Raw genomic sequence first — 18,088 nt, 5'->3', positions numbered from 1 at the left:
AGAATGAATCAATCTGCATTCACACTTCTAAGCCCGAAAATCTCATTCCTTGGGCTCCGTGGCTTGGCTGTCAGCTTCTTCTGGTCAGCTTCTGGCTGCAGAGAAAACAGCCCTTCACTTCAGGCTTCCATGGGTCGAAGAAAACAGCAGCTCTGCAACTATTTCTGCAGACTTCCATGGATCGGAGAAACCAGCAGCTCTGCTACCAATTGTTGAAATTCTGGCTCGGTCAGAGGTATGTGCCTATCTGTCCAGGCACCGGCTGAATTCCTTTTGACCTCCCTCCCGCGACTCCCGGCAGGAAAAACAGTTGAGGTCCGTATCGGCGATTTTTCCCAGACTGTGAGAAAAACACACCACTGCTTCTCCTCCTCCCTGCATATCCCCAGGGAGGGGAATCAGACTCAGACAGAAATGTATCTACATGCTTTTATTCCTGTCTTTAGCAGCCATACAGTTAAAGATGTCTGCACTCTTTGAACAACAGAGAGAAACTCAAACTCCACCCATGTACATCCTGTACAGGTCATATAACACACACTGAGCTCACATCCTGTGCTCAGTACGGAGAAAGGACTGCCCCTTTCTTGCCATGGCAACAGTCACAAACATCCTGTCTGGCTTTCCAGCAAGCAGCAGCTGGCTTAGCTGCTTCTTCTTGCTTCTGCATTGCTTCTTGAAGCAAAGAAAGATTAGTCTTCCAGTGAGATACCACATTATGTTCTGGGTGGTGTGTTTCTCTCTCACCCCCAAGCTCCCCCACCCCATTGGTGATTGAAAGTATATGGTTAAAATCGAAGGAGGGAGAAATAACAGTGACTTCCAAGCCAGACTGAAGACTTGGATGATGCCTTCCTAGAGTAGATTATGAAACATTCCAAAAGAAGAGCTATAGAGGTCATAGGAGACATCAACTTCCCCAATATCTGTTGGAACTTAAACTCTGCCATGACGGTAAGGTCCGACGAATTGCTCCATTGCATTGGGATTCAAGATTACTTTAACAGATTGGAGAACTGGGTTAACAAAATGAATTTCAATAGGGACAAATGTAAGGTTCTGCACTTAGGCAAGAAGTACCAACTTCACAAATATAAGCTGAAGGACACCTGGCTTATTAGGATCTAGCAAACTAAGTGGAACTCAAGCTTCACTTGAGTGAATAGTGCGATGCAGTTTTTGCTGTGTGTGTTTGAGTCAAATTCTTTATTGGTTTAATTAAATCTGCCTGTAAGCTGCCTTGTTGCTCCCTAGCACTGAAAGGCAGGGAACCAAAGTTTCCTTAAACAGATTGACAAAAAATGGTACACAGCAAAACACTTTGATGTCCAACTCTCATTGCAGTGTTGTACCAAAATACTATCAGCAAATTCTGGCCTTGGTGTTTGCAGTCAAGGAAATCAACAAGAATTCCAATATATTACCTAATGTCACATTAGGATTCCACATCTTTGATAGTTACTTCAGTGAACGGATGACCTACTGGGCCACTTTGGAGCTGGTCTCTACACACTATAGATTTGTACCCAACTACCAGTGTGACAAACAGAAAAACCTGAGGGCCGTCATTGGGGGACTTGACTTTGAGATTTCCCTCCACATGGCAGCCATCTTAGGTGTCTACAAGATTCCCCAGGTAAGAGTCAAACATGGTGACTTCCCCTCATTCTTCTTTCCTCTGTCCTGTTGAGAAAAGTTTTGCATTCCATCATAGCCCTCTTGACAATTTCAGATTGTATTCAATAAAAGCTTCCATCCATCTTCATCCATTTCCCAACCTTTGCATGATCTTCAGAGGGTAAGAATGGAGCATTTTGCAGATACAGTTGTACACACCTAGTCTATGTATGCGAACAGCTTGGTCTGCTGGCCTCAGGTAGACCCCAACCAGGATGAATTGCAGAGGCTGCTCATCAGTCGCTTGTACATTACCTTAATTAATGTGACCTGGACTGTTTAGGGCTGTCAGGGATGCCATCAACAGCTCACTGGTTATCTACCTAGTGAAATCAGAGATGCAGAGAGAGCCCTTCAATGGTTTCGTTTTAATCCACAGGAAGACATGAAAGTACATTCTCACTCGTGAGCTGCCACCAAATCAGCCATTGCTTCCTAGAAATTAGACCCCTCCTGCTGCCTATGGTGGCTGCTAAGAACAATTCTCTTTTGGGTTCTCCTCTGAGACACACAGAACACATCTGGTCCTTTGGGAAGGAGGGGGCTCTGACAAACTCTTCAGTGACAGCATGTCACTTGGCTGCTGTACTGTTTCTAACGCATCTGACTCCTGTCTCTGCTTACTGCTACCTTCCTCCGGTTCTTCGTCACCTATTATTTCCCAGGTCCTTTTTCCTTCTTGGGTGTGACCCGTCTCAAACCACCACACCATACCCTCCCTCCTTCCTTCTCTCTGGAAGGTTCTTGGGGTGCTGCTCTCCACCACTACTCCTCAATTGCCCATTCCCTGAGGGGCTTACTAAGACAGTGGGTCCAAAGCGCTATGGTATCATCATTGCTATCCACACATAATGTTTCTACTGCATTAATGGGAATTAAGTATCCGTTTCCTTCTAGCTCACTTATGGCTCCTTTGCCCCAGAGGATGCTGGTCAAAGCCAATCCACTCCCTTCTACCGGATGGTGCCCAATGAAGCCCATCAGTACACTGGGATTGTTGAGTTACTTCTGCACTTTGGTTGGACGTGGGTTGGGTTGCTTGCGGTGGATAGTGAGAGTGGAGAGAAGTTTATGGAAATCCTGCAAACTCTGCTTTTCCAGAGAGGCATTTGCTTGGCCTTTGCAGAGAGAACTCCAAAAGCCACATATTTTGAAGAGTATTATGACATGATTCCCCAGTGGCTCCAAGCCTATCATGCTATTGCGGAAAGCAAAGCCAATGCTGTCGTTGTCTATGGAGAAGCCAAGTCCATGTTTTATTTGCAAATATTGCTAGTGGTAGGGGAAGCGGAAAACATGACATCTATGGAGAAGGTATGGATTATGACTGCTCAACTGGATTTCTCAGCAGTAGCCTTTCGAACAAGCCAGAGTATGCAACCATTTCATGGCTCCATCTGCTTCACAGTGCACTCAAAGGAGGTGCAAGGATTCAAGACCCTTCTTCGCTCCCTCAATCCTTTCATGGCAGGTGAAGATGGTTTTCTTCAGCAGTTCTGGCTGCAGACATTCTACTGTTTCTTTTCCAAATCCAGTACTGAGTTCAGTGAACCCTGCACTGGACAAGAGAAGCTGGACACCCTCCCATCGTCTGGCTTTGAGATGAGCATGACTGGCCACAGCTACAGCATCTACAATGCCGTCTATGTTGTGGCACATGCTCTGCATGATGCCATGTACAGATCCAGGGCAAAAGACAGAGGAATTGTGAGAAGATGGAGACCGCAGCTTCAGAAATTGCAGCCTTGGCAGGTAATGACTCTTTTGTTCTTGTTATTGTTGTATATCTTTTAATTACTACTTCATTTTACATTGTTGATAAAGCAAAGGCAACAATTTTAACAACAGACAAAAATGGAAAGATGAATAACCAAACTGTAAAATAGGCATGTAGGATGTGTAGTTGCATGTGAGTTAAATAAAGACTTTAAAGTCCAAATTAAGTCCAATTGTATCATATCACCAAGCATAGTTGCAGATTTGCCAGGTTTTGGGGGAGGGGGTTGTTTTGAAAATGTTGGTTCTGCTGTATATGCCAAATCATATGAAACGTGTCTAGTCCTTGTTAAAATCTCAAATTATTTGTGATTATCTTTGTTATAGCTGTATTCCAGAGTGAGTGGTACAAAGTGTCCAGCATAAGATTTTTGGGTTGTGTTCTATTGAGTTGCAATTACTATGAATGCTGCCACTTTAATCTTGCCAATTTTTTTGGCAACATATTTACAATGGTATCATCAGAAATACACAGTGACATTCATTTTGGACAACAAACCATCTTTTTATAGTAATATTTATAATTTCTGAGAAAATCGGATACAACCCACTCACCTGAGCTGAAGCTCTTCAAAACAGCTAGGTGTGATATTGTCAATGGCAATTTCTATCTCAACTAGAGTCTTAACAGGAACATCTTTTTTGCCTGTTCTGCCCTCAGTTTAACCCTCCCCCCATTTTCTTGTTCTTTCATTTATACCCTTTCTGTATTGAACTTCATGGATGTTTGCATGATGATTTTAGAAGTCCCGTTTAAGCTTTGAAATACATATACAGTGTGGCTTAGTCCTATACGGAGGAATCTACTGAGGAAAGAGAGATCAACATTTACTGTTATTATTGCTATTGTTATTATTTTGTGATTATATGAAATCTTGTCTACTGCCTTGGAAGAGGCAATGGGACCTTAAAAGGCAATGCTGAACATAAGGTAAGTTTGAGTTTTAAACAATTGTCCTTTTCCTGCCATCTCGATGCAGCTCCACCCATTTCTTAGGAGAGTCTCATTTAACAACAGTGCGGGAGAAGAAGTGTCTTTTAGTGAGAAGAGGGAATTAGAAGCTGGATTTGATATTACCAACTTGGTCACTTTCCCAAATAACTCCTTCATCAGAATGAAGGTTGGATGGATGAAATTGGATGCTCCCGCAGGAAAAGAGTTTTCCATCAATGAAGACAAAATGGTGTGGCACAGGAGTTTTGACCAGGTGGGGCATGATTTCAGCAAATTGCAACTCCAGTGTGTCCTAAATGTGATGCTTGCATCTTTGAAGCCTACCGGAGACATGGATCCCCTATTTTTCCTCTATTGTTGTTTATGAAAACCTCTATGAATGTTGTAGGGCTCTGATGTCTTAAAGCAGGCCAGGACAAAGTTTATTATTATATGCTTGTTTGTTTATTGCATTTTTAGTCCACCTTTCCTCCAAGGAGCTCAAGGCCGTGTGCTTACTTCCCGTTTTCTCCTAAGAAGAACCCTGTAAGGCGGTGTAGACTGGGAGCAGCAGTGACTGGCCCAAGGTCACCCAATGAGTTTCATTTGAACCCTGGTCTTCCACTTCCCTGTCTAGCACATTCTTTAAAGATTTCTAGGCCAGCAGAGTGTGACCTAAGCCTAACCTCCAACCAAGTTCTTTGGGGAGAAAGAAAAGGGAGCTGAGCCTGGAGACAGACGAGGCAGACCTCTGCAGAGAATGCCTGGTTTGGAGGCTAGTAATTCTCAAGTCTGGCAGAGTCCAGCACTATGCATCGTTTTGAGGCTGCTTAACTTGTGTGACAATTGTCTCTTGACCTAGTGTATTTAGTCTGGGGTTCTCAATCCCCAATATTTGTGCTTTTTCAGGTGGAAAAACAAAAGGAACCTGACAGTGTATACAGGTGCTGCTTATTTAAATCTCTTAGGATGTCAAAACATCTTTCAACTCTACTTTAAATCCTTTTGAGTTTTATAAGAAATGTATTTTTCCAAATAATAATAATATTACTGTTCAGGTGAACTCCCTCCCCTCCCTCCCTCCTTTTGATTTTTATTTCTTAAAAAACACATTGAAATGGCCATGACTTCGTTTTCATAGCCACAAAAACATCTTCTGTCTCATTCGATGCCATTAATGGCTGTTGAAAGCTCATTTCTTTCAAAATTCTCTGAATATTCAGCAGGCCATTTCTCCCATCCACTTGATCCCTTGCAGCCCAGAAAATGGAGTTCAGGTTCTCCAAATGTCCATTATTTCCCCTGTGCTGAACATTTCCTAATGGTTAATTAACATTCACAGGTGCCACCCCTCTCTCAATGCAACAAAAATTGCCCTTCTGGTACTAGGAGAAAAAAGAAGGAAGGGGAGAAATTCTGCTGCTATGACTGTGCTCCGTGTTCAGAAGGCAAGATTTCATACCAGAAAGGTAGGAGACATTAGGGAGCTTTCAGATAACTCAGATTTCCTGTGAAGGGTCTGTGGCAGTGTGAAAGGTGTCACAGTTGCTGCTATTGATGTAGTTCTGATTTCCATAGTAATTGAAGTTCAAAAACTTGGAGCTCTTCATTGCAACCAGCTGATGGCCCAGCAATGAGGCCCAGCATTTTCAAAGAGGTGCTTTGCAATCCCGAATGATCAGATGATGGTTGGGGTTTACAAAGCACACTGTTACCTGCCCTACACCTAACATCAGAGATGACATCAGAAACAGGGCCGGTAGGTGTAACTTGCTAAAATGGCTTCATGGGCCAGAGGTTTTCTATCACTGGATTACCTGGGTGGTGATGGAGATGAGTTGCAGCAGTGCACCAGCAGAGGACAGGACTCCTGCTGTCCAGACCCACCCCATTACTGTCCCGGCAAGCAACTGAGATCATTGTCTGGGGGAGGGGGGTTCAAAGCCCTTTCTCCCCATGCTAGTCACTCCTGTGTCTGAAACGGATTGTCTCTTGCACATCCAACTGGTAAGTCCCATACTGCCAGGAGGATGCATACCTACTCACAAGTTGTACCCTTAAAGGGAATCCTTTCCTCTTTTCAGACATGAATGACTGTGTCGGATGCTCAGAAGATCACTATCCAAACAGGAACCGAACACAATGCATTCCAAAGTCCATCAGCTTCTTGACTTTGGAAGAACCGCTTGGGATGAGCTTAGCTTTGGGCTCCGTATTCTGCTCTTTGCTCACCATATTGTCCCTCGCCATCTTTATGAAGCATCAGGACACACCGATCGTCAGGGCCAATAATCGGGACCTCACCTACGTTCTCCTCCTGTCTCTGCTTCTCTGTTTTCTCTGTCCCCTCATCTTCCTCAGCCGACCAGACAGAGTGACCTGCCTTGTCCGACAAATGGCTTTTGGTGTGGTTTTCACAGTGACTGTTTCTTGTGTGTTGGCCAAAACCATCACCGTTGTTCTGGCATTCATGGCCACCAAACCCGGATCCAGAATGAGGAAATGGGTGGGGAAAAGACTGGCAGGCGCCATTGTGTTGACTTGTACTATTATCCAAGCTGGTATTTGCACTGTGTGGCTGGGAACCTCTCCCCCATTCCCCCATTTTGACAAGCACTCTGTGACGGGAGAAATTATTCTGGAATGTAATGAAGGGTCAGCTGCCATGTTTTACTGTGTCCTGGGCTACATGGGCCTCCTGGCCATTGTCAGTTTTGTTGTAGCATTTTTAGCCAGGAAACTGCCTGACAGCTTTAATGAGGCCAAATTCATCACCTTCAGCATGTTGTTGTTTTGTAGTGTTTGGATCTCCTTTGTTCCGGTCTACCTGAGCTCCAAGGGAAAACACATGGTGGCTGTGGAGATCTTCTCCATCTTGGCCTCTAGTGCTGGTTTACTGGGATCCATCTTTGCCCCCAAATGCTACATTATCATATTGAGGCCTGATCTGAATGACAAACAGCAGTTAATAAAGAAGAAATAGCAAAATAGCCAATTGTCACTATTTTCTGTTACCCCAGAACATGGATAATGAACATGGTTCTCCCCCACCCCGAGATGTGGTCCCCATGTTTGGGGGCCCAAGGACACAATTGGAAAACTGAGGAACTCTTGTAGACACACACACAAAAAACAACCACCAATTTTACAGAGGAAAGTGTGGAGATGCCCAGGAACTCCACCTCCATCCTTTCTTGTAACTTGAATCCATTCGTTGGGGTTCTACTCTTTGTAGCAGAAGAAAAGCTTGCTGCATCTTCCATCTGACAGCCCTTGAGATATTTGAAGATGAGTATCATATCTCCTCTCAGTCTCCTTTTTCCAGGCTAAACATACCCAGCTCCCTCAACCATTGCTCATAAGGCTCGGTTTCCCACCCATCATCTTCCTGGCTGCCCTCCTCTGCACATGTTCAGATCACATTTTACCAGCTTCCTCATGAAAATATCATGGGGGACTTTGAGAAAAGCCTGACTGAACTCAAAATTGACTATGACCACAGCATTCTCCTGATCCACCACACTTGTAATGCCATAAAAAAGAAAAGAAATGAGATTGGTCTGGTATGAGAAGAACAGGCCTAGGACAGAACCCTTTGGCACCCCTGTGGCATCAGGAGTTAATATCCCTATGCTATGAGGAGAAAATGAAAAGGAGGAAAATACCCATTTTCCCAGAAAGAGTGAGAGATTTCACATATACCTATTCTGAACTCAGAATTGTACATGCAGCTTTCTGTGTGTATGAAGGAGTACTTGAAGAAGAGCCAGGACAGAAATTCCATGGGAAACACCCATGCCAGCCCTGTTCTGCTTTGTAGGTCCGATCCCACATCGCAGTCCCTCAAAGCAGCGTGGGGCTGGCAGGGCGTCAGGACGATGGGCATGTGCCCTTCCTGCTGCATCCTCATGTCACCCGCCCAGCTTGTCACGGATGCTTTAGTTGTGATTTGTGCATTGTAGGAGGTTGAGCTTGATGACCTGTGGGGCCCCTTCCAATTCTACAATTCTCTATTTTTTTAGGTGAAAATATCTAGGGGCCCTAAAAACGCCTGCAGACAGGGCCCAACGGACCATTTGCCCATCACCACAGCCATGCCTTGAAGTCACTCAGAGTCTGCTCACAATTGTTCCTTTCCAGTCTAATTCTACCACTGGCTAGAATTCATCTTGGCCCCATGGGCTTACCTGCCCCATGCCTGGCCTCACGTAACACCAGCTGATGGACATCTGAATGTGGTTTGGACCATGAGCCCAATGGAGAGACTTGGTTGGCCTAACTGCTGCAGGTCAGAGGTCCTTGTTGATTCCCAGCAAGGAGCTTTCTTTACCTGTGTAGATTCTCTTGAGTGATTGACAACTTTTAGGGTTCTGGATTGTGTAAGAAAGTACCGTAAGGACAGCAAGGTACAGATGCTCTCTTCTGAGAACCCAGTAGGTGATGAAACTGGCAGCAGGGATGCAATGGAGGGGAAGGGGCAACAGGCTTGTTTCTGCTCCCCCCTCATTACAATGCCTTGAAAACACTTGAAGGAGGCTGCTGAGGGATTATTCTGTGTGGATCATTGTCTCTGCTTCTTCCAATGGACCAGCTGAGGCAAAGGGATCATTATTCTCTCCCCTGTTATTATCAATTACGTGGTAATAATCTGCTTCTGATTAGACCTCCATAGACTTCCAGGAATCCTGTCTAAAAAGAATTAAAACCCTCTCTGCCACCCCCGGCAAATGCTAAGGTGCTGCTGACTCGTTTAGTGAGCTTTCCCCTGGAGTTGGATCATAGGACTTGGGAATTTAGCTGGTGCATTCGTAGAGTGCCATTTAAGGCAAGCTGCTGTACTGAGGCTGTTTCTAATGCCAATGCTGATTAGCTGTAAACAGGGAAATCTCTGTCTAGGAAAAAGTATTGTTCCTAGTATGGCAGGGTTGATGCTGTTAATCTTCTCTCTGCCTCAAATGGTGAATCTGTCAAATGTCAATCGGAGCATCAGTCACCTCCATATCCCACACAAGTACTATCAGCCAGGTGAGCTTATCATTGGTGCACTTGCTTCTCACATCGTGTCCTCTGTTGACTATGAAACCTTCATACAATGGCCATCCATCCATCAGATTCTTAATCCATTGTAAGTATTTCAATTTTTCACTTCCCATATTATATTAATTCCTAAATTACCATGTGGGCTCAGAAATACTTCCTAATTATTTTTGCTATCTGGATTTATTACTTATAGGGAGGGGTGCAAAATATCCCCTCCTCCCACAGAACATAGGATCAGTCTTAGACTTAACCCTCCCCTTCACCTGAATTTTAACATCTAAAATGATCAAGCCAGACAATAAATTTCTAGTCAAGCCTGTAGGAATGAGGTGGATTATCTAGGATCCAGCTTTGAAGCAAAGAAAGATTAGTCTTCCAGTGAGATACCACATTATGTTCTGGGTGGTGTGTTTCTCTCTCATCCCCAAGGTTCCCCACCCCATTTTCCAGAAGAAGAAGAAGTGTTTGGATTTGATATCCCGCTTTACCATTATCCTAAGGAGTCCCAAAGCGGCTAATAATCTCCTTTCCCTTCTTCCCCCATAACAAACACTCTGTGAGGTGAGTGAGGCTGAGAGACTTCAGAAAAGTGTGACTAGCCCAAGGTCGGCCAGTAGCTGCATATGGAGGAACGGAGAATCGAACCTGGTTCAGCAGATTATGAGTCCACTCCTCTTAAGCACTACATCACACTGGCATAACGGAGAGGAGGAGCCATGGCCACGACCAGTCACAGGGGTGTCATAATCTAGAGAGCCCAGCATTCTGATGTCAACAGGAAATGGGTGAACGGCCAGTAGGAACCATTGGTCTACCTAGCTCAGGCCTGTCTACACTGAGTAGCAGTTGCTCTCCAGGATTTCAGACAGGGGTCTGCCCCAGGCCCACCTGTATCATAACCAGATGCTCTACCATTAGTTTTTTCAGAATCTTTACCACCGACCATCTGATTGGCAAGTCCAAGGCTCTGTTATTTAACCCACAGCGCCACCCGCGTCCCACCCAAAAGTACACACAGTAATTGTCAAAACATAACAGGCAATAGAAGGTTCCCTGGTATAAGTAGTTTCATTTTTCTCTACACAAAGGCACAGAGTATGGGAAACAAGCTGAATGGGAGCTTTTAATACAGGATGGCAAATATGACCTATTAGGTTAGTAGGCATTACTGAAAACTGGTGGGATGAGACTCATGACTGAAATGTAGGACTTGAGGGACAATCTGTTTTAAAGTTGTAGACCAAACAGGATGGGAGGAGGAGCATTATATGTAAAGGATGTGGACACTTGTGGATCAATCCATGACCTGGAGCATGGAAAACAGATTGAAAGGATATGGTTAAAATCGAAGGAGGGAGAAATAAGAGTGACCTCCAAGCCAGACTGAAGACTTGGCTTAGCTGCTTCTTCTTGCTTCTGCATTGCTTCTTGAAGCAAAGAAAGATTAGTCTTCCAGTGAGATACCACATTATGTTCTGGGTGGTGTGTTTCTCTCTCACCCCCAAGCTCCCCCACCCCATTGGTGATTGAAAGTATATGGTTAAAATCGAAGGAGGGAGAAATAACAGTGACTTCCAAGCCAGACTGAAGACTTGGATGATGCCTTCCTAGAGTAGACTATGAAGCATTCCAAAAGAAGAGCTATAGTGGTCATAGGAGACCTCAACTTCCCCAATATCTGTTGGAACTCAAACTCTGCCATGACGGTAAAGTCCGACGAATTGCTCCATTGCATCGGGATTCAAGATTACTTTAACAGATTGGAGAATTGGGTTAACAAAATGAATTTCGATAGGGACAAATGTAAGGTTCTGCACTTAGTCAGGAAGTACAAACTTCACAAATATAAGCTGAAGGACACCTGGCTTATTAGGATCTAGCAAACTAAGTGGAACTCAAGCTTCACTTGAGTAAACAGTGCGATGCAGTTTTGCTGTGTGTGTTTTTAAAACAAATTCTTTATTGGTTTAATTAAATCTGCCTGTAAGCTGCCTTGTTGCTCCCTAGCACTAAAAGGCAGGGAACCTAAGTTTCCTTAAACAGATTGACAAAAAATGGTACACAGCAAAACGCTTTGATGTCCAACTCTCATTGCAGTGTTGTACCAAAATACTATCAGCAAATTCTGGCCTTGGTGTTTGCAGTCAAGGAAATCAACAAGAATTCCAATATATTACCTAATGTCACATTAGGATTCCACATCTTTGATAGTTACTTCAGTGAACGGATGACCTACTGGGCCACTTTGGAGCTGGTCTCTACACACTATAGATTTGTACCCAACTACCAGTGTGACAAACAGAAAAACCTGAGGGCCGTCATTGGGGGACTTGACTTTGAGATTTCCCTCCACATGGCAGCCATCTTAGGTGTCTACAAGATTCCCCAGGTAAGAGTCAAACATGGTGACTTCCCCTCATTCTTTCCTCTGTCCTGTCCTGTTGAGAGAAGTTTTGCATTCCATCATAGCCCTCTTGACAATTTCAGATTGTATTCAATAAAAGCTTTCATTCGCCTTCATCCATTTTCCAGCCTTTGCATGTTCTTCAGAGGGTATGAATGGAACATTTTGCTGATACAGTTGTACACACCTAGTCTATGTATGCGAACAGTTTGGTCTGCCGGCCTCAGGTAGACTCCAACCAGGATGAATTACTGAGGCTGCTCATCAGTTGCTTGTACATTACCTTAATTGATTTGACCTGGACAGTTTGGGGCTGTCACTGGTGCTGTCAACAGCTCACTGGTTATCTTCCAAGTGAAATCAGAGACACAGAGAGAGCATTTATATTCTATTACTTTAATCCACAGGAAGACATGAAAGTACACTCTCACTCTTGAGCTGCCACCAAACCAGCCATTGCTTCCTAGAAATCAGACCCCTCCTGCTGCCTATGGTGGCTGCTAAGAACAATTCTCTTTTGGGTTCTGCTCTGAGACACACAGAACACATCTGGTCCTTTGGGAAGGAGGGGGCTCTGACAATCTCTTCAGTGACACCATGTCACTTGGCTGCTGTACTGTTTCTAACGCATCTGATTCCTGTCTCTGTCTACTGCTACCTTGCCCCCGTTCTTCATCACCTATTATTTTCCTTCCCGGGTGTGACCCATATCAAACCGCCACACCATACTCTCCCCCCTTCCTTCTTTGTGGTAGGTTCTTAGGGTGCTGCTCTCCACCACTCCTCCTCATCTGCCCATTCCCTGAGGGGCTTACTAAGACAGTGGGTCCAAAGCGCTATGGTTTCATCATTGCTATCCACACATAATGTTTCTACTGCATTAATGGGAATTAAGTATCCGTTTCCTTCTAGCTCACTTATGGCTCCTTCGCCCCAGAGGATGCTGGTCAAAGGCAATCCACTCCCTTCTACCGGATGGTGCCCAATGAAGCCCATCAGTACACTGGGATTGTTGAGTTACTTCTTCACTTTGGTTGGACGTGGGTTGGGTTGCTCGCTGCGGATAGTGAGAGTGGAGAGAAGTTTATGGGAATCCTGCAAACTCTGTTTTTCCAGAGAGGCATTTGCTTGGCCTTTGCAGAGAGAACTCCAAAAGGCTCATATTTTGAAGAGTATTATGACATGATTCCCCAGTGGCTCCAAACCTATTACATGATTGCGGAAAGCAAATCCAATGCTGTCATTGTCTATGGAGAAGCCAAGTCCATGTTTTTTTTACAACTATGGCTAGCGGCAGGGGGTGCAGAAAACATGACATCTATGGAGAAGGTATGGATTATGACTGCGCAACTGGATTTCTCAGCAGTGGCCTTTCAAATGAGCCAGAGTATGCAACCATTTCATGGCTCCATCTGCTTCACAGTGCACTCAAAGGAGGTGCAAGGATTCAAGACCCTTCTTCGCTCCCTCAATCCTTTCATGGCAGGTGAAGATGGTTTTCTTCAGCAGTTCTGGCTGCAGACATTCTACTGTTTCTTTTCCAAATCCAGTACTGAGTTCAGTGAACCCTGCACTGGACAGGAGAAGCTGGACACCCTCCCGTCGTCTGGCTTTGAGATGAGCATGACTGGCCACAGCTACAGCATCTACAATGCCGTCTATGTTGTGGCACATGCTCTGCATGATGCCATGTACAGATCCAGGGCAAAAGACAGAGGAATTGTGAGAAGATGGAGACCGCACCTTCAGAAATTGCAGCCTTGGCAGGTAATGGCTCTTTTTTTATATATATATATAAATATTATTTCATTTTTTATTGCTGACAAAGCAAAGACAAGGCAATTTTAACAACAGACAGAAATTGAAAGAAAAATAGCCAAACTCTAAAATAGGCAGGTAGGATGTGTAGTTGCACATGAGTTAAATAAAGACTTTAAAGTCCAAATTAAGTCCAATTGTATCAGATCACCAAGCATAGTTCCAGATTTGCCAGGTTTGTGGGGGGTTGTTTTGAAAACGGTGGTTCTGCTGTGGTTCTCCCATCGTCTGGCTTTGAGATGAGCATGACTGGCCACAGCTACAGCATCTACAATGCCGTCTATGTTGTGGCACATGTTCTGCATTATGCCATGTACAGATCCAGGGCAAAAGACAGAGGAATTGTGAGAAGATGGAGACCGCAGCTTCAGAAATTCCAGCCTTGGCAGGTAATGGCTCTTTTGTTGTTGTTGTTGTATATCTTTTGACTATTGTTTCATTTTATATTGTTTTTAAAGCAAAGAGAACAATTTTAACAACAGTCAAAAATTGAAAGATGAATAACTGAACTGAAAAATAGGCAGGTAGGATGTGTAGTTGCACATGAGCTAAATAAAGACTTTAAAGTCCAAATTAAGTCCAATTTTATCAGATCACCAAGCATAGTTCCAGATTTGCCAGGTTTGTGGGGGGTTGTTTTGAAAATGCTGGTTCTGCTGTATATGCCAAATCATATAAAACGTGTCTAGTCCTTGTCAAAATCTCAAATTATTGGTGATTATCTCTGTTATAGCTATATTCTAGAGTGAGCAGTACAAAGTGCTCAGCAGTAGATTTTGGGAGCCCCTATAGATCAAAATTTGCCGTTATTACTGCTATTTTTATTATTTTGTGATTATATGAAATCTTGTCTACTGCCTTGGAAGAGGCAATGGCACTTTAAAAGGCGATGCTGAACCTAAGATAAGTTTGAGTTTGAAAACAATTGTCCTCTTCCTGCCATCTCGATGCAGTTCCACCCATTTCTTAGGAGTGTCTCATTTAACAACAGTGCGGGAGAAGAAGTGTCTTTTAGTGAGAACAGGGAATTAGAAGCTGGATTTGATATTACCAACTTGGTCACTTTCCCAAATAACTCCTTCATCAGAATGAAGGTTGGATGGATGAAATTGGATGCTCCTCCAGGAAAAGAGTTTTCCATCAATGAAGACAAAATGGTGTGGCACAGGAGTTTTGACCAGGTGGGGCATGATTTCAGCAAATTGCAACTCCAGTGTGTCCTAAATGTGATGCTTGCATCTTTGAAGCCTACCGGAGACATGGATCCCCTATTTTTCCTCTATTGTTGTTTATGAAAACCTCTATGAATGTTGTAGGGCTCTGATGTCTTAAAGCAGGCCAGGACAAAGTTTATTATTATATGCTTGTTTGTTTATTGCATTTTTAGTCCACCTTTCCTCCAAGGAGCTCAAGGCCGTGTGCTTACTTCCCGCTTTCTCCTAAGAAGAACCCTGTAAGGCAGTGTAGACTGGGAGCAGCAGTGACTGGCCCAAGGTCACCCAATGAGTTTCATTTGAACCCTGGTCTTCCACTTCCCTGTATAGCACATTCTTTAAAGATTTCTAGGCCAGCAGAGTGTGACCTAAGCCTAACCGCCAACCAATTTCTTTGGGGAGAAAGGAAAGGGAGCTGAGCCTGGAGACAGATGAGGCAGACTTCTGTAGAGAATGCCTGGTTTGGAGGCTAGTAATTCTAAGGATATAGTAGCAGAAGTCTGGCAGAGCCCAGTAATATCCTTGTTTTTGAGGCTCATTAACTTGTCTTACAATTGTCTCTTGGCCCAGTGTATTTAGTCTGGGGTTCTCAGTCCCCAATATTTGTGCTTTTTCAGGTGGAAAAACAGAAGGAACCTGACAGTGTATATGGTAGCTGCTTATTTAAATCAGGATGTCAAACATCCTTCCAACTCTATTTTAAATCCTTTTGAGTTTTATAAGAAATTAATTTTCCAAATAATAATAATAATATTAGTCTTCAGGTAAACTCCCTCCCTCCCTCTTTCCTTTTGATTTATATTTTTTAAAAAACACATTGAAATGGCCATAACTTCATTTTCAGAGTCACAAAAACATTTTCTGTCTCATTACATGCCATTAATGGCTGTTGACAGCTCATTGCTTTCAAAATTCTCTTAATATTCAGCAGGCCATTTCTCCCATCCATTTGATCCCTTGCAGCCCAGAAGATGGAATTCAGGTTCTTCAAATGTCCATTATTTCCCCTGTGCTGAACATTTCCTTATCGTTAATTAAAATTCACAGGTCCCACCCCTCTCTCAATGCAACAAAAATTGCCCTTCTGGTACTAGGAGAAAAAAGAAGGAAGGCGAGAAATTCTGCTGCTATGACTGTACTCCGTGTTCAGAAGGCAAGATTTCATACCAGAAAGGTAGGAGACATTAGGTAGCTTTCGATATGTGTCATATTAGATTTCCTCTGAAGGATCTGTGGCAGTGTGAATAGGGGTCACAGTTGCTGCTATTGATGTAGTTTTGATTTCCATAGAGATTGAAGTTCACAGACGTGGAGCTCTTCATTGCAACCAGCTGATGGCCCAGCAACAAGGCCCAGCATTTTGAAAGAGGTGCTTTGCAAGCCCAAATGATCATATGATGGTTGGGGTTTACAAAGCACACTGTTACCTGCCCTACACCTAACATCAGAGATGACATCAGGTACAGGGCCGGTAGGTGGAACTTGCTTAACTGGCTTCATGGGCCAGAGGTTTTCTATCACTGGATTACCTGGGTGGTGATGGAGATGAGTTGCAGCAGTGCACCAGCAGAGGACAGGACTCCTGCTGTCCAGACCCACCCCATTACTGTCCCGGCAAATGACTGTGAGATCATTGTCTGGGGCAGGGGGGTCCACAGCCCTTTCTCCCCATGCTACTTGCTCCTGTGTCTCAAAAAGATTGTCTCTTGCACATCCAACTGGTAAGTCCCATACTGCCAGGAGGATGCATACCTACTCTCAAGTTGTCCCCTTAAAGGGAATCCTTTCTTCTTTTCAGACATGAATGACTGTGTCGGATGCTCAGAAGATCACTATCCAAACAGGAACCGAACACAATGCATTCCAAAGTCCATCAGCTTCTTGACTTTGGAAGAACCGCTTGGGATGAGCTTAGCTTTGGGCTCCGTATTTTCCTCTTTGCTCACCATATTGTCCCTCGCCATCTTTATGAAGCATCAGGACACACCGATTGTCAGGGCCAATAATCGGGACCTCACCTACGTTCTCCTCCTGTCTCTCCTTCTCTGTTTTCTCTGTCCCCTCATCTTCCTCAGCCGACCAGACAGAGTGACCTGCCTTGTCCGACAAATGGCTTTTGGTGTGGTTTTCACAGTGACTGTTTCTTGTGTGTTGGCCAAAACCATCACCGTTGTTCTGGCATTCATGGCCACCAAACCCGGATCCAGAATGAGGAAATGGGTGGGGAAAAGACTGGCAGGCGCCATTGTGTTGACTTGTACTATTATCCAAGCTGGTATTTGCACTGTGTGGCTGGGAACCTCTCCCCCATTCCCCCATTTTGACAAGCACTCTGTGAGGGGAGAAATTATTCTGGAATGTAATGAAGGGTCAGCTGCCATGTTTTACTGTGTCTTGGGCTACATGGGCCTCCTGGCCATTGTCAGTTTTGTTGTAGCATTTTTAGCCAGGAAACTGCCTGACAGCTTTAATGAGGCCAAATTCATCACCTTCAGCATGTTGTTATTTTGTAGTGTTTGGATCTCCTTTGTTCCAGTCTACCTGAGCTCCAAGGGAAAACACATGGTGGCTGTGGAGATCTTCTCCATCTTGGCCTCTAGTGCTGGTTTACTGGGATCCATCTTTGCCCCCAAATGCTACATTATCATATTGAGGCCTGATCTGAATGACAAACAGCAGTTAATAAAGAAGAAATAGCAAAATATCCTGTTGTCACTCTTTTCCGTTACCCCAGAACATGGGTAATGATTTTGCTGCTGACTCCTTGATATGAATTCATTTTATTTGTTTGTTGAAGTACTTATGTGCATAAAAAAAATCAGATGGTTCTCCCCCACCCCGAGATGTGGTCCGCATGTTTGGGGGCCCAAAGGCACAATTGGAAAAATAAGGAACTCTTGTGGACACAAAAAAAAACACCAATTTTACAGAGGAAAGTGTGGAGATGCCCAGAAACTCCACCTACATCCTTTCTTGTAACATGAATCCACTGGTTTGGGTCCTACTCTCTGTAGCAAGAGACAAGTTTGCTGCATCTTCCATCTCACAGTCCTTGAGATATTTGAAGATGGGTATCAATATCTCCTCTCAGTCTCCTTTTTCTGGCTAAACATACCCATCTCCCTCAACCATTGCTCATAAGGCTTGGTTTCCTACCCATCATCTTCCTGGCTGCCCTCCTCTGCACATGTTCAGCACACATTTTACCAGCTTCCTCATGAAAAT

The 18,088-nt window shown here is 44.1% G+C and overlaps 2 protein-coding genes across 3 annotated transcripts; both read left to right on the top strand.

Moving 5' to 3' along the window:
* Positions 1-1,000: 1,000 nt before the first annotated feature.
* Positions 1,001-7,375, top strand: LOC310830267 (vomeronasal type-2 receptor 26-like). The gene is made up of 4 exons (XM_083710019.1): positions 1,001-1,636; positions 2,575-3,429; positions 5,730-5,856; positions 6,472-7,375. The coding sequence occupies exons 1-4, from the start codon at positions 1,325-1,327 to the stop codon at positions 7,368-7,370; spliced, it is 2,193 nt and encodes a 730-aa protein (XP_083566145.1). The 5' UTR covers positions 1,001-1,324; the 3' UTR covers positions 7,371-7,375.
* Positions 7,376-11,236: 3,861 nt separating this feature from the next.
* LOC310830010 (vomeronasal type-2 receptor 26-like) lies at positions 11,237-17,565 on the top strand (the record flags this gene model as incomplete). Of its 2 annotated transcripts, none has more annotated exons than XM_083709377.1 (4): positions 11,237-11,816; positions 12,744-13,598; positions 15,911-16,037; positions 16,662-17,560. In XM_083709377.1, the coding sequence occupies exons 1-4, from the start codon at positions 11,505-11,507 to the stop codon at positions 17,558-17,560; spliced, it is 2,193 nt and encodes a 730-aa protein (XP_083565503.1). In that variant the 5' UTR covers positions 11,237-11,504. The 2 variants fall into 2 exon arrangements, with proteins under 2 accessions (XP_083565503.1, XP_083565502.1); XM_083709376.1 differs by lacking the exon at positions 11,237-11,816 and adding an exon at positions 14,603-14,830 and having other exon boundaries at positions 12,523-13,598; positions 16,662-17,565.
* Positions 17,566-18,088: the final 523 nt, after the last annotated feature.

The sequence above is a fragment of the Podarcis gaigeae genome (genome assembly GCF_964106915.1).
Source record: "Podarcis gaigeae genome assembly, chromosome: 13".
Taxonomy (NCBI): Eukaryota; Metazoa; Chordata; class Lepidosauria; order Squamata; family Lacertidae; genus Podarcis; species Podarcis gaigeae.
This window is presented reverse-complemented; position numbering and strand designations above follow the sequence as displayed.

Excerpts from the sequence above, each read along its gene's own strand:
- LOC310830267 (XM_083710019.1), top strand. The coding sequence starts at position 1,325 with ATGTCCAACTCTCATTGCAGTGTTGTACCAAAATACTATCAGCAAATT. Across the intron at positions 3,430-5,729 it reads AGAAATTGCAGCCTTGGCAG|GTGCCACCCCTCTCTCAATG; the intron begins GTAATGACTCTT and ends TAACATTCACAG. Across the intron at positions 5,857-6,471 it reads CAAGATTTCATACCAGAAAG|ACATGAATGACTGTGTCGGA; the intron begins GTAGGAGACATT and ends TCCTCTTTTCAG.